This window comes from Belonocnema kinseyi, chromosome 6 (genome assembly GCF_010883055.1).
Source record: "Belonocnema kinseyi isolate 2016_QV_RU_SX_M_011 chromosome 6, B_treatae_v1, whole genome shotgun sequence".
NCBI lineage: Eukaryota > Metazoa > Arthropoda > Insecta > Hymenoptera > Cynipidae > Belonocnema > Belonocnema kinseyi.
Window position 1 is genome coordinate 30,936,847 of NC_046662.1, and position 16,053 is coordinate 30,952,899.

The 16,053-nt window shown below is 24.9% G+C and overlaps 1 protein-coding gene across 1 annotated transcript; it reads right to left on the minus strand.

Moving 5' to 3' along the window:
* Positions 1-3,897: 3,897 nt before the first annotated feature.
* LOC117175317 (dynein regulatory complex subunit 2-like) lies at positions 3,898-14,349 on the minus strand. Its single transcript, XM_033365026.1, has 7 exons — positions 14,270-14,349; positions 10,856-11,130; positions 7,391-7,680; positions 7,148-7,270; positions 6,828-7,061; positions 6,531-6,754; positions 3,898-4,068 (listed from the first exon to the last, which is right to left on the minus strand). Exons 1-7 carry the CDS (start codon positions 14,279-14,281, stop codon positions 3,898-3,900), a joined length of 1,329 nt encoding a protein of 442 aa, XP_033220917.1. The 5' UTR covers positions 14,282-14,349.
* Positions 14,350-16,053: the final 1,704 nt, after the last annotated feature.

Genomic DNA, 16,053 nt, shown 5'->3' on the forward strand with positions numbered 1-16,053 from the left:
TCTATCTGTCAGGAGATCTTTATCTGTAGATTATATCAACTAAATTATAAAATGATTCATCAACAGCGTAGCTAATAAATATGCTACAAGATTTGTCTGTACATGCTAATACTAATCTCACTTGAATTAATAAATTTGAGCTGTACGAGACATAAAAGATTAGCTTTCAAAATGATACAGCCTGATATAAAAGACAAAATTATTACGAACCAGTTTATTACTTATCACATTTTTTGCAAATTATATTACAGTGAAACTCTTCAATAGCCCTCCCTTCTATATCCCTTCCGAGAATTGACGCCGCGCTGCAGGTAGGTGTAACAGGAGTTACGGGGCGTCCCCGGGATCTACGGTTGTCACTCAGGTGAGCTTTCAGTGGTAAACAAACGAAAGCGGAGCGGGTTATAATGAGATATTTCCCACCCACCATCAGCCCCAAAATTGGCGCTATAGAAGAGTTTTACTGTATTTGTAAAAATTATTAAAATAAAATAATAAGATTTATTCAAGTAAATAATGAAAAGTTGGTGGGTTTCAAAGGCCGGTTTTTCACGCAAATTAGATTCGGTCTAAAAAAATTCGAAAAAAATGCCTACAGTGTCTACTTAAAATAAAGAGTCAATTCCACCCTAAAAGGACCACCCCTACCTCCTCATTCAGCCCCACCTCCCAATTCACTCCCACCTCCCTATTCACCCCCACTAACCGTTTAAAAAATGAAAACTTCACCGCTTGTATACAGCGTTTTTTGAAAGATTCGACACTGTCAAACGTTGTATTTGCTTAATAAAGTACACTATGACCTCTTTATGAACTGCCTTCACTCTTATTTACTATTTGTAGCCTTTTTACCCCTTACCCCACTTAAAGAAGGGTGGAGGGGGTGGTTTAATTAATTATTTATGAGCAGGTTATGTAAACAGAAAATATGTGAACCTGATCACCAGACTTGACTAGGTTATCCTGGCGGTTTTGGGGTCGCTGATTCCGAATCCGAGGTCCGTTGACCTTCATCACAACTGGTTCAATCTAATTTGAAGGTTCAACTGTAAAAGAAGCCAATGACCATGAACCTGATACGGTACAGGTTAACGGACCTCGAATTCGGATTCAGGGACCCAAAAAACCTATATATGTGATATGTATATGTCATTCTAAATTATCATTTGTACAATTTTGAACAATTTAAATTGAACACATATAGTTTTAAATTCATAAAGATGAAATTATTTTAATTTTAATATTTTAAACCATAAAATTATTTAGAACTGAAGGATTTAATTTGAAAATTTTACAATTTTCAAAAATGTAGATGAAAACCATATACTTTTGCAGATGGTTAACATGACATAATTTATATTATAACCTCTTATACTTTACAATTTATTTACCGACAAATGTTTTTTTTTCTTAATTTTTAATAAATTTTATCCTGTATCTTATCTAATCTTAATACTATGTTTTATTTTTATAATAGCCAAAGTTTGAATAATTTAAATTTAAAATGGAAAAATATTGAAAGTTTGATTTAAAAATTAAATTGTTTCCAATTGCAGTTACTTTAAGTGACCATATATTTAGTTCTAATAATGTAAATATACGATTAATGATACAAAAGAAAATTATGCGTTAAATATAACGATATTATATAATAATATAATATAATTTGCACGCAATAAAATAATTTCCATTTTTTCCTCTTGTCTGTCACGTGCCCACCAGATTTCCTTAAAAAACCTCTAGGCAATTGACAGATTTGTATCATAACTTTCCACTATTTTTATTAACTGCGATTAAACCGAAACCAGAAGTGATGAAAATCGCGCGATTCTCAAATCAAATTTCACAATAAATTTACAATTTTGAAGAATAAAATGAGGAAATGATAAAATGGAATATAAGCATATCAAAACTGTATAAAATATTCAAAGATAGAAACATTAAGAAAAAAACTATTCCACTTAATGTTTGAACGTTAAAATCTATCTTTCTCAGCCGAACGTTCATGTATTTGTATAAAATTAGTGTTTTTTGGTAGAAAATTAATGTTGTTGGTTACAATATTTTGTTCAAAACTCGCTATTTGTTTGATTGTAAATTAATTTGTTTAAATTGTAAATTTAATTAAATTTGAAATTTGGTTGAAAAATGAGATTTTTTTGTTGAAAATTCAACTATTGGTTTCAAATTTAATGTATTTTTTCCAAAGTACATTTTTTGGTAGAATCTTTGTTAAAAATGTATTTTTTGGTTAAGAATTGATTTCCTTTGTTAAGAATTTATCCTGTTTGTTTAAAAACATTTTCTTAACTGAATGTTTAACTATTTCATGATTTATTTAAAATTTATATTTTAAAATTCAACTATTTTTTTTGAAAATTCATGTACATATTTAGTTTAAAATGCGTCTTTTTGGTGAAACCTCAACATTCTTGTTAAAAACATTTTTTTTTCGTGAAAAATTAATTTTTTTGATAAAAATTGTTTGTTTTTCTTTTGTTAAAAACTGAACTATTTTTCGAAAATTCTTCGTTTTATAGTCGAAAATAATTTTCTTTACTAAAAATGATTATATTCAATTTTTGGTGAATAAGGATCTTTTTTTCGTTGAAAATTCAACTATTTGATTTAAACATCATCTCTTTTGTAACAAAATTATGTTCGTGGTTGAAAATTCCTCTTCTTGGTTACAAATTGAGCTTTTTAGTTAAAAAAATCAATATTTTGGTTGAAAAATCATTTTCTTCAGCGAAAGCCGCATCATTTTCTTCAAAAATTTATTTCTGTGACTGAAAATTGATTTATTTTATTAAAAATTTGTCTTTTTGAAAAAAAATCTTCTTGGTTGAAAATTCACCTTAAAAGTTCGAAATTCAACTATTTAATTAAAAATTCCTTTTTAGTAGGAAATATTCATCATTTTCGTTAAAAATTAATCATTTTATTTAAAAATTGATATATTTTCTTAAATATTTAAATTTTTTGTTAGAAATTGAACTATCTGGTTAAAAATTCAGTTTTTGGGGTACAAATTTATAATTTTCATGGAAAATGTGTCTTTTTAGGTGGAAAATTGATCTTTCTGGATGAAAATTCATACATTTTGATCAAGATTCGTCCTTTTTGGTAAGGAATTTATTTTTTTTGTTATAGGCGTTCAACTACTTGATTAAAATTGCATTTTTTTTAGAAAAAGCAACATTTTTTATCAGATTCATCTTTTGAAAATTCATCTTTTTAGTTGATAAATAATTTTTTAGATAAAAAGTTCCTCTTTTTCTTCAAAATTGGTCAGTTCAGTAGAATTTTTTAAAATTTATTTATTTTTTAATTAATATTTTTCAGTTTAAAATTATACTATTTTATAGAAAATTCGTCATTTTTAGTAGAAAATTCGACTTTCTTGGTGGAAAAATGATCTTTCTCGTTGAAGATTCATCATTTTAATTGAAAATTAATTTTACAAACTAAAAATTTAAATATTCCATTTTTTGTGACAAATTTACCTTTTTTAGTTAAAAATGTATTATTTTGTTGAAAAATTTCCTTTTTTGGTAAAAAAAAATGTTCTTTGTTAAAAACTCACCTATGTGGTTCAGAGTAATTTTTTAATTGTAAATTCATCAATTCAAATGAAAGCTCAGTTTTTTCCTTGAAAACTTATCTAATTTGTTGAACAAAATTGTTGTCGGTTGAAAATATGAATACTTTTAACTTAAAATTTAAGTTTTCGATTCTTTGTTTGAAAGTTAAAAATTCGTTCAAAATTCAGGGCTATTTTCTCTAGTTACAGGTAAATTCTTATGTTAATAAGTCCCACCGTAAATATCTGCCTTATCCCTCGTCAGGTTTACAGATTGTTTTTGGCCAGTGGCGAGTTCTTTACACTCCACGCCACTAGAATGCGCCACTGGCACCAAAGGAATGTTTAAGAGGAAAACCAACGTTCTGAGTCAGTCGGTGTCCGGTGTTGTTGAACTGTGTTGATCCATACCTTTGTGATTCATGTGCTTGAATGTGTTCTAATTTGCTATGAGTGTTGACAGAATCAAGAGGTTCTGAGGCTGTCTAATCAGATAAAAATAAGACATATTGCATAAATAAAAAATTCCAAATGAATAATTTTATTTCGTAATCAAATTTATCCCCAACCATTACTGAACATTATTGGTAGAATCGAAACTTTTAATTTTAGATTATTTTTTAAAATTGTGGGCTTATTTTGTCCTTAAAATTTTACTACCGCATTATAATTTGTCAACTTTCTCACTCTTTCCTGAAGATAAGAACAATGAAATTATGGGAAAAAAGTTAGAACATCTTAATTCACGAAATGTATACCATCGGTAACGGTAAAAAAAATGGATATCAAAAATAAGATTTTTGAGAAAATTAGAAATGATTTATGCTTTATTTTAAAAGATTAACTTCAACTTTTGAATATTTCAAAACATCTGGAAAAAGAATCTAAAAGATCTTCAGAATTTTTTGTTTAATTTGGGACGATTTAAACGTTTTCAAATAAAACTATATTGTATCTGAGGATTTTTGGAAGTTTTGAAAATATTCGAGAACAATTTAATTCTTCTAAAGATTTCAAAAAGTTTTCAACACAATGTGAATATTTTTAAAGATTTTGAAAAAAGAAGCGATTTGAGAATGTTACAAGGTTTCGAAGAAATCAAAAAAAAATTTCTTAAGATTTCTGTCGAATTTTTAATAATTTTGCATTTAGAAAAAAGAACTTTTACATATAAATAAACAAAATATTTGTAAATATTTTAAATTATTTTTTAAAATGTTAAAAAAGAAAACATTTAAATAAAAAATTTATTACGTTCAAGGGATATTCAGCTGTTTTAAACATATAAAAAATAATTTAAAACTTAAATGCATTTCAAAAAATCTAATAACAATTTTTTTTAAATGTCTGGGAAAATAAAAAATGATTTTACATTTTGAAATATTGATTTTTAAAGAAAGTTTAAAAATGTTTCAAAAAATGATATAAGAATTCTAAAAACGTCAAACGTTTTCAGTAAATAATGTTATATTTTTATTCAGAATTTAACTATTTAGAGAGGAATTCTTTTAAGATTTTTAAATTTAACTGTAATTTGTTAAACGTTAATTTTTTGTAGATAATTGAACCGTTTTATTAAAAATCCTTTTTTTTTTTTTTGTTTTTTAAAATTCTTTTCTTTTTCAACTACAAATTTAAATGCCCCAGTTCAGGTTAAAACTGAATTTTTTTAGTGTAAAATTTTTATATTTTGAAAAAAATCCGTCTTATGGTAGAAAATTAATATTCTTGATCGAAAGTTCATCTTTTTGTATAGAAAATTCAATCGCTTGGTTGAAAATGACTTACATTTCTTGTGGAAAATAATTGATTGTCGGCTGAAAGTTCAACCACGTGGTAACTATTTTTCTTTCAAAATTCATCTTGATTGGTAAAAAATTAATCTATTTGGTTGGAAATTTCACTGTATTTCTTAGAATTAACTTTTTCGTTAATTCATATTTTTAGAATATGAAATTAAACTAATTTGTAAAGAATGTTTTTCTTTTGATGAAAATTTTATCTTTTTGGTTAAAAATTCAACTTGTTAAATAATAATCTTTTTAGCTTGTAGGTTCAACTATTTTGTCGATAATTGTTCTTTTTAAAAAAGAATGAAAAATGTAAAGATTTTGGAAAACTAAAAACAAGTGGGTTTATGTATATTTCCAATCAAAATTCAGACGCGTTTTAAGAATTTTGAAAGGTTGCAAGAGAATAAAAAATTTTTTCCTAAGATTTCTTGGAAAAATTTCATAAGATACTTTTATTTAAAAAATTAATTCTGCGAGAAAAGTTGAAAATATTATAAAACCTTTTTAATAATTTCAAATAAAAATGACACCCTTTTTGTTAGAAAATTAATCTTCTTAGTAGAAACTATTTTGTACAATATTCGTCTCTTTTAGTAAAAAATTAATCTGATTTGGTTGAAAAATGGAGAATTCAACTATTTCGTTTAAGATGATTCTTCTTTTTTGTATGACTTAAATTTTTGATTGAAATTTCAACTTTATGGGCGAGGGTGATTTTTTTTTTAAATTTTGATTTGGCTAATTTGAAATCTTCAAAAATCTTTTTGAGCTTTATTGTCCTGAAATTTCTTCGAGATTATTCTCAGACAAGTAGAATTTTAAACATTGACGTAGATAAAAATTTTCCTTTTTAAGTGCGTCGCGTTCTACTTTTAACTCTGTCATTATTATCTGCGCGCTTCCGCTACGTCTCCAAAATTTCTCGAGGTGTTTAATATCCCCAATGATCTAAATTGGAAAATAGAAATGAGGTTCTTAAAATATTTAAGGTCTGTACAAATTGTAAGGAAGTAGTATACCTAGGAGGGTTTCGGGACATGGTTCTGTTCCAGACTAAATGTCGGTATTCAGGTAAAACAGGACCTGACACAGCCTTATCGACAATTAGCCTGGAACAGAACCCGCGTAGGCAAAGTACTCAAGGGGAATATTACTTCGCTAGTTCGTTTCCAATTCAAAGGAGTTGAGGTATTTTCAGTTTCTATTTCAATCGGAATAGAGGACGGAATTATTTTCTCATCTTCGGTTTCGAATTTTCGACAAATCTGCACAAGCCTTAAAATTTGTTCGAGTTTTTTCACAAGTTTACTCAAATGTTCTGTGGTTCGATTGTATTCTACAGCCATTGTCTTAAGCTGATGTTTGTCAATAGATTGTTCTATATTTAAAAAATTAGTGACGACCAAAGATATTTGAAAACAAAATCTTAACAAATATTTTAAAGTTTATACCTTCCAAAAATCTTTTTTTTACAGTCCCGTAAGCTTCCTGGAAAAAGTTTTGCTCCTTTCTAATATCGGTAACTTTTTTTTCAGTTATAGACTTCAAGTTTGATACTTTCTCTCTAAATTTTCGTATTTCTTCAAAAAGTGTTGCTGTACGAATTAATTGGTGATTGATAATATTTCTATCTGTATCATCCTTTTCTTTCAGAGCCTCGTAAGCATTTCGACGATTTTTTGTTTCTGCATCAAAATTTAAAAATTTTGTATTTTATTTGTAAATATAAATTTTTTTAAAATTATAATATAACTTATGGATATGAACCAACTTTTCGTATAATTACTGACGATATTTTTAAGATCTCTCCACAAATTTCTAACGCTTTTATTTAAGAAATTGGCTTCCATTCTGCGCAAATTTTTGAAATCTTCCGTGCTTGCTTCCACTTTTGCTGTCAAAGAAATAAAATAAATAAATAATAAATTAAGATTCTTTTTTATTATAATTGAAAAATTAATATAAAAATTGAAAATTTTAAATTAAAATTGAAAGATTGTTATTAAAATCTTACTAAATGTTGCAGTTTGAAAATTATTTAGAGATTCTTCAAGACGTTGATTCATTGCAAAAATCAGCACTTGAAGATAAGCTTCATCCTCTGTTTGCTGATTATTAATTTTGCAAATTTCACTTTCCGCTTCGGTCAATAGTTCATCCATATTATACAGAAAATTATTTTCGTGGGTTGCTAGTCTCATTTTATAAATTTTGACAAATCGGTCAATGTTCTCAATATGTGATCTTTCGTTCATTTGATATTGCTCTTCCGCATCATCTATTGCGTCCAATAATAAACTGATACTAAATAAATATATAAATATTAAAAAAATTATAAGTTTGATCAAATTTTGATTTATATGGACCGAGAAATGATCAATTTACTTTTTGACTTATGGAGTTTTACAAATTTTTATAAAAAAATCAATACAATCACTTAAAATATTACAAATTTAACATGGCATGTTATATTGTTATTTTAGGTCAATTTAGGTCTTCAGTTTAAAGTGAAAATTTTTAATTAAAAGAATTTTTATATACAATTTTAGAATCTTAAATCAAGTTAAAACAAATAAGGGATGAAAAGCGCTTTAATAACAAAATTTGCTTTAGAAAATGTTTTATGTTGATCAACGGTCATTATAAATTAATGATTGACTTCTAAAAATAAACTGTAAGAGAACTGTAAAAATTGAAAAAGAGTTAATTTCACCAGACGATTCTAAATCTGTCGAAAATTAATAAAATGGCAGATTTTAACGTCGAAGCTGATCTGCTTAAATTTAACCTTTATGGACTATTTTCAATTAAAAAAATAATTACAAATTAATGGATTGAAAATTAAACGCTTCTATTCAATTCCACGTTCTATTATAATATTGTTCCAGTCTAAAATATTCCATTTTTAACCCATACTATTGGACATATTTTAATTTAAAAAAAAAGGAATCATTCGTAATATTTAGCAATGTTTGCCTGTTAATTTAAAGTGAGGAATTAGCAATTGAACATTTAAAATCAATGAATTTCAAACAAAATTATTTTAAATGGCCTTGGTAAAATTTTGTGTTTTTAATATTTTGATTAATGCGCGAATTGCAAAAAGATTATTTTGTATTTTAAAAATTGCTATTAAGTTAATAGGTCGCAAATTTAATATTCACGTTTATCTGAATTGGAAGAGGCCCTTTACTTGGTATTATCATTTTTATTGAGTTGAAAAAGTATGCAATTTTTTTTAGTTTTTTTTTTATGAATTTGAAGAGGCCCTATTTTTTGTTTGACTATTTTTGTTCCTTTTGAAAAGAGAAATTTTTTGGTTTAAACTGTTTTCTGAATTAACAGAGAAAACGGTATTAAATTTGTATTGATGAAAGGGACAAGTTTTTAATGAGTGGGAAGTTTAAGAAAAGAGTTTTTTAATTAAAATTTTTCCTGAATTGGAATAAAAATGATTTATTTTCAACTTTTTTATTGAGTTGAAAGGCACACTTTTTTGTTTGCGTTTTTTTTTCTAAATTCGAAGAAGGATCATTTTTAATTTTTAAAATTTTTATAGCTGTCAAGAAAGAGAAATTTTGTTTTCAAATCCTTCCCGATTGGAAGAGGAAATTTTTATTTTTAACATTTTCATTGAGTTGTAGGAGAAAAATTTTGGTTTTTAATTTTATTTGAATTGGAAGAGGAAATCTTTGTCAATTATAATATTTGTATGCGTTGCAGATTTTTAGACTATATAGATTCTGAATTTATTAAAAATAAAGCAATTTACAGAATTTATGTAAAAAATTTAAATATTTCAGAGTAATTTTAAATCCAAATTTTTGAATAATTTTCAATGAATAGATTCATAATTAAACACGTTTATTGAATTGCGAATTCTATTCGAATAACGTTACAGTCACTTAAGAAAAAAATTTAATCAACCAATTTTGTTACGATTTAATTAAAAAAGGTTTTAGTAATAAAAACAATTTTTTAATCTTAAGCAATATTTTACTTTTTATTTGAAATTAATGACTATAAATCGAATATTCCAAATTGAAAAACTTTAAATTTTACAATTTCAGTTGTTCTATTCTTAACATTTTTAATTCCTAATTAAAATTGTTGAATTTTTATGCATTTAAAAACAAAATTTTTTAAAATTTTTTCAGCATTTTGAAAGATCTTGAAAGAATGAGAAAATGGTATTAAGATTCTTAGAAAAATTAAAAATTGTTTTTTTTTCAAATTAATTTCAAGAGAATATAAAACAAGATTTCCAAAATTATCGAAAAATAATTTGAAAGATTTCAAACCCATTTTTTTAATTTTTCAGCACTTAGAAAAAAAATTAGGAAGCATTTAAACTATATTAAAAATATTCAGAAGTTCTAAAAAAATTTTTTAAGCAATTGTAAATTTGAAAAGATTAAAAAGTCTGTTTAACAAAATGTAGTTATTTTATATTTTATGAAATTAAATTTCAAAACTTCAAATCATTTGCAATTATTTTAACATAAAACACATTTTTTACGAATCCTGGGAAATTTTCAAATAATTTTTTTTTATGACCTTGCAAAATTGGTTCATAATATTTCTTAACTTTAAAATTTCTGAATAATAATATTCGCGATAAAAATTTATCAAATTATGAAATATCTGACACTCTCAAATTCCCGACACTAAAAATTTTCCAAATTTATACTATCGGAAAAAAAATTGTTTATCAATATTATTTGTTTATTAAAACACAATAATGAAATATTTATATAAAAGAAAAAGCGATTGATTAATTCGATATGTATTTTCAAAGTTTTTGTTTGAGTTTAAAATAAAAACACTTGAAAAAATTTCCTCAATGAAATTTTTTTAATTGTTACTCTTATAATAAAAATATTTTTCTTATAGTTTTCTCTTATACCGAGAAATCTTTTTAAATTATTTTATCATTTTAAATTTATACAATAATGTAAAAAAATAGATTAACAAAAAAAAAATTACGATCAAAATTTTTCATTATTACATTTTTAATGAATAACTCTAATTTACGAAAAAAATTTAATTGGTTAAATTCGATCATTTTCTAGTATCGAGACTTTCACATTATCGAATATTTTATAATCCGTCAATATTCTTTTGGAAATGTTTTTATTCGTGGGATTTTTATATTACGAAAATTTTTTATTTTGAATATTTTCTTTTTCAGAAATCTTACCGTGCCAGGAATTTTATTTTTCGGTATTTTTTGGTCGTCTCGAAAAATTGTTGTCAATTGGGAAATAACCGAGAATTTATTTTCTCGATTAAAACTGCCATCCTGATTAAAACTTAACTATAAGACAAAGATTTTAAAAATTTAAACTTTATTTAAACTTATTAATCAATTTCTGTTTTTTTAAATATTATAAACATTTTGAAAATTAAGAAATATTTATCTTAGGCTTAAATTATTTTGTATGAAAAATTGTAGGATGAGCATTACATTTTTTATTACCTATAATCTTTAGTGTCAAGGGCACGTTCAAAGGTGCGCCAGGCGACCTCGATGTCTTCTTTTATACCCGGCATTTTCATTTTCATGACCATTTCTCTCCAGGATCGTTGGAAGCGCAGTACATTTCGAGCTCCCAGATCGATTTCACGTCTGAGATGTTCTTTTTTCAAAAATTTTGCTCTTTCCTCCGCTTCAAGTCGCTTCTTTTCTTTTTTCTCGGCGGCCTTCGTCTTCTTTGCTGCTTTTTTATTCACCATTTCCGTCTGTGTCTCTACCTAAAATCAATTACCACCATTTTTTACAAGCAGCTACACTAGTCGAAGAATTTAAAACTGCGATTGGGGCATGTGAACGAACGCCAAGGAAAACCTGATAGAGGCCGGAAATTCACGATAAACTAAAATTAAAATTAATTTTATTATTTTGTGGAAAATTCCTAAATTTATACTTCTTTCTTAAAAATTTACCAATTACGTTCGAAGTGTGTCTTTTTTAATGGCCTTCAACTATTTCTGTTTAAAATTGTAATTTTTTTTGTTTTGTAATTTAAAATTATTGTGTTGAACCCAAATTTAGCAATTCCAGGTGTGATTGCAAATTTTTCTTCTTTAGTGGCAAATTCTAGTATTTGTTTAGAAATTTCTGTATTTTGTAACTAATTAATCTTTTTGCTTATAAATTTTTTTTTTTTAAGATTCAACATTTATGCAAAAATTTCTTTCTTTTTTGAAAATTCAACTAAATCGTAGACCATTTTTTTTCGTGATTTTAAATTAATTTTTTAAATTGAAAATGTAACTATTGCATTTTTGGTCAATAAATTGTTTTTAGTTGAAAAATCATTCCTTTTGTTGAAAACTCTTCTTTTTAAGGTTAAAAATTGAATCATTTTATATTATAATTTATGGATTGAAAATTCAAATCTTTTATGGAGAATTTATCTTTTCGGTTGGAAAATTAAATATTTTTGATGAGATTTTTATTTTATATTACCTGAAAAACCTTTCTTGATTAAAAGTTCAACTCTTTTGTTGAAAATGATTATTTTCGGTTTAAAAATTCGTCCGATTTGGTTCAGAATCCAACTAATTTGTTCAAAACTAGATTTTATTAATTTAAGTGTTTTTAAATAAAAATTAAAATATTTTTTATTGCAAATATCAAATAATATTCTTCTTTTGGAAAATTATATATTTTTTTCATCGAACATTCATCACTTTTATTAATAATTGAACTATTTTCTGCCAAATTCCTTTTCCTCGTTATACAATTAATCGATTCAATTGAAAACTACATTTTTTATCCAAATTTATATTGTTAAGTTACTAAAAGTGTGTGAAGAAGATATATTTAGAAACAAATATTTTTTTCGAATTAACATTAGTATTCTCCTAGATGTGAGATTCTTTTCATTGCAAAATGTATAATGTTGAGAGAAAAATCAAGGAATTCCACATTTTTAATTTAGTATCAATCCTGGTTTTATAAAACTGTAATTTATTTCTAAAAGCTTTTGAAACTGATTCTTACGATTGTAGAGTTGATAGATCCAGGGAATCTTCGATAAAATGAGGTTGAAGTTCATTTTACTATTTTGTTCCAAATAAAAAATTTGTTATAAAAAGCTATTCTTTTTGTCCAAAAATTCGTCAGTTTTGTTCAAAATGTGCCCTTTTTATTGAATTCAACTGTTTCTGTTCAAACTTAGTATTTTAGTTGAAAATCTTTCATTTTTTAATTGAACAATTTTCTTGAAAATAATATTTTGTAATTGAAAATGATTGTTTTAAACTGTATATTTAACTATTGCATGTTTGGTTGAAAAATTTTTTTTCCTAAGTTGAACATTCTAGTATATTGTTAGAGTTAAAGAACTGTTTCTTTTTTGTTATTGTTGTAAGGTTCAACATTTGTTAAAAAATGCATTTCTTTGGTCGAAACTTTAATTATTTTGTTTAAATTTTTTGTTATTTAAGATTAATTTTTTGAACTTAAAATGTAACAGCTGCATTTTTGCTTAAATTATTTTATATAGTAATTTTTTAATTGAAAATTAAAATGTTTCTAGGAGAATTCATCTTTTCTGGTGGAAAATTCAAAACATTTTGGATGAGATTTTTACTCTGTATTACCGCAAGAATCTTTCTTTTTTTTTATAAAAATGCAATTTACTTATAAAATCTTTTAGAAATTATTATTATGGGTGCAGAGTTGCTATGGAGCCAGACAATTTTTTGATTAACTGAAGTTGAAAGTACTTTTGTTGTTGAAAATTCAACAGTTTTAATAAAAAATAATTCTTTTGGTTCAAAGTCCAACAATTTCGTTGGAAATTTGTCTTTTTTTGATCGAATTCAACTGTTTTCATTTAAATTAAAAATCTTTTTGGTTGAAATATGAAATTCAACATGCTAAATTCGATTTTTATTTCCCATTGAGTGAAAACCCTTTTTAGGTCCAAATTTAAACTTTTGTTGTTGAAAAATAATTTTTTTTTAATTATCTAAATTTATTTTTTTGAGTTACTAGAAGTATTTGAGATATATTTCGAAACAGATATTTTTTGGTGTTAACATTATTGATAATCTAGATGTAAGCTTTCTTTATATCTAAAAAAAAATGCATAAAGGTCAGAGAAAAGTCAGGGAATTTCGAAATTTTTATTTTGTATCAACCCTTATTTTATAAAAATTTAATTTAAATTTAAAAGCTTTTGAAAATTACTCACCGATTCAGAGTTTTCCAAATTCTCTTTTCAGAATTTAACATGAAAATAAATACTCACTGTTAAATATTCTGGAAAATAAATCTGTCTAAAATTTACAGGAAAAACATCCTAAAAAAATGTAAAATTTATTCCTAGAATGGATCTAAAAAAAGTTGTTTGTTTTATGAATCCGGTAAATTAGAAGACGTCTTTTAAACCAGATTTCAGATTACACATTCAAAATCAGAAATATTGCCTAAAACCTTTTTCTAGTTCGTTCTAGAGTATAAAACGCCACAAAAAAGGAATTTATCAAATTCGTTGAATCATTTAAATTTTATAATACAGGAATGGGATGCAAATTTATTTTGAATCCAATGCTTTTTACTCCTTAAAACAGATCAACCTGTTATGTAAATTTATCCTGGGGTTATGATTTTTAGCTTTATAAATTAAATTCTTCTCCCTTTTATTATGAAAAAAATGATCTCAAGGAATTTCCCAATATTTTTTATGTCTGCATTCTAATAGTCTCTCATAATAAAATAACAAAGCGTAATGAATATAAATTCCCTAGGGCAATCAAAACAATCTAAATACCAAAAGGGTTAAGATTTACAAATCTTAAATATTACAATTAGTTTAAAATAATAATAAGTGGGCTACATTTAATTAAAAACCAATAAAATAACTTCTCTATCACTCACTTTTGGCGGCATTTTGGTATGGTTAGCTATCAAATAATTCAGCAAGAATAAAGTCTAAGAGTCTGAAATATTTGTAAATAGAAAATTAACCTTTCTATTTTTACATTATTGACATTAAATTAAAAACCACCTTCATGTTGTCAAAGTTGTCAACATTTTGAGGAGGGATTTTATGATATTGTTTAAATATTAAAATTCTTTCTACATATTGCCTTGAATTAAATGTTATTATTTAAAGGGAAATATTACCATTAGTTGATTTATTAATTATATATTTAATCTAATTTTAAACTTTTTATAATATAGTTTTAGATTTTGATTACCTGGACAGGACTGGAACAGAAAACCAGTTAACTACAGGGAATTTTACAAATTTTTAGAAGAAAAATCTATTTAATTACCTGAAATACCACTTAATTTAATCAAATTCAAATTAAGTTTAAATGTAACTTTTTCAAAATCAAGTTTATCTGCTATATTTTTCTGAGTTAATTAATTAATGATTTTTTAAACAGAATTTTATTTTTAATGTGTTTTAGCAGTTAAACGAATTAAAGAGTCCGATTAAAACTTTATAACCTATTTAAAATTTTTAATAATGACAAAAATAGATTCATAATTGAACGCTTTTATTTAATTTCAAATCCTTTCTAAATATTGTTTAGATAAGGCTCAAGTCTAGAATATTTAATTGATAGTATATTAACATTAAAGAATTTATGTATAAAAAGTCGTTTGGATCTGAGAACGCTGATTTTAGAAGAAACGGAAGAAATTTTGGTATTAAATTTTTTTTCGAATTAAAAGCGGAACTATTTTGTGTTTTAATTTTTATTTAGCTGAAGCCAGGCAAAATTTTCTTTTTGAATATTATTATTTAGTTTGATAAGAGGATTTCAGTTTTTATTTGTTTTCAATTGAATCATTGCCGTTTTATATTTGTAAAATTTTTATGGAAATGAAAATTTATATTTTACTTGAGTATGAAAAAAATATTTGTCAATTTTTGAATCATGCTGAAATGAAAGTGAAGTTACAAAAAAAAATCATAGTGTTGGACTTCTGAATTTAAAAAAACAGTAACAAAATTATAGAGGCCGCAATTTCTTCTGAGTTGTAAGATGTAACTTTTTAAATTGATTTTTAATGAGTCTTGATTTTAAAATTTTTTCTGAATCGGAAGAGGCAATTTTTTATTTTCAACATTTTTATCGAGCTACAAGGTAGGAAATTTGGATTTTGAGAAATTAGTTTTTTATTTAAAGTTTTTTTATGAATTTCAGGAAAGAATTTTTTTATTTTTTAAATTTTATTAAAGTGAAAGAAAGAAAACTTTGATTTTCATTTTTTTTAAAATAAAATATAGATTTTTAGTATTAAAAGAGAGGAAATTTGGCTTAATTTTCTCTGAATTGAAAGAGCTCACTTTCCTATATTTATAGTTTTTATAAAGTTCAATGTAGGCATTTTTTATTTTTCTTTAGTTAGAAGGCAGAAAATTGTTTGTCTAATTTCTTCTGAATTAAAAGAGTTGCAGTTGAGCCAAATTTTATTTTTCAATTTCATCTAAATTCAAAGGAAAATTAAAAAAAAAATTGTACTATTGGGGGAGACGAAATTTTGGTTATTATTTCTGAATTCAAAGATGTTACATTTTTCTTCAATTTATTGTTAATTGTAGACTTAAGGGAAGGATTTCTTATTTTCAATTTTTTTCTGAATTAGAAAAGGGTAGCTTTTTATTTCAAATATTTTTCTTAAGTTCAAAGGGAGGCAATTTTTGT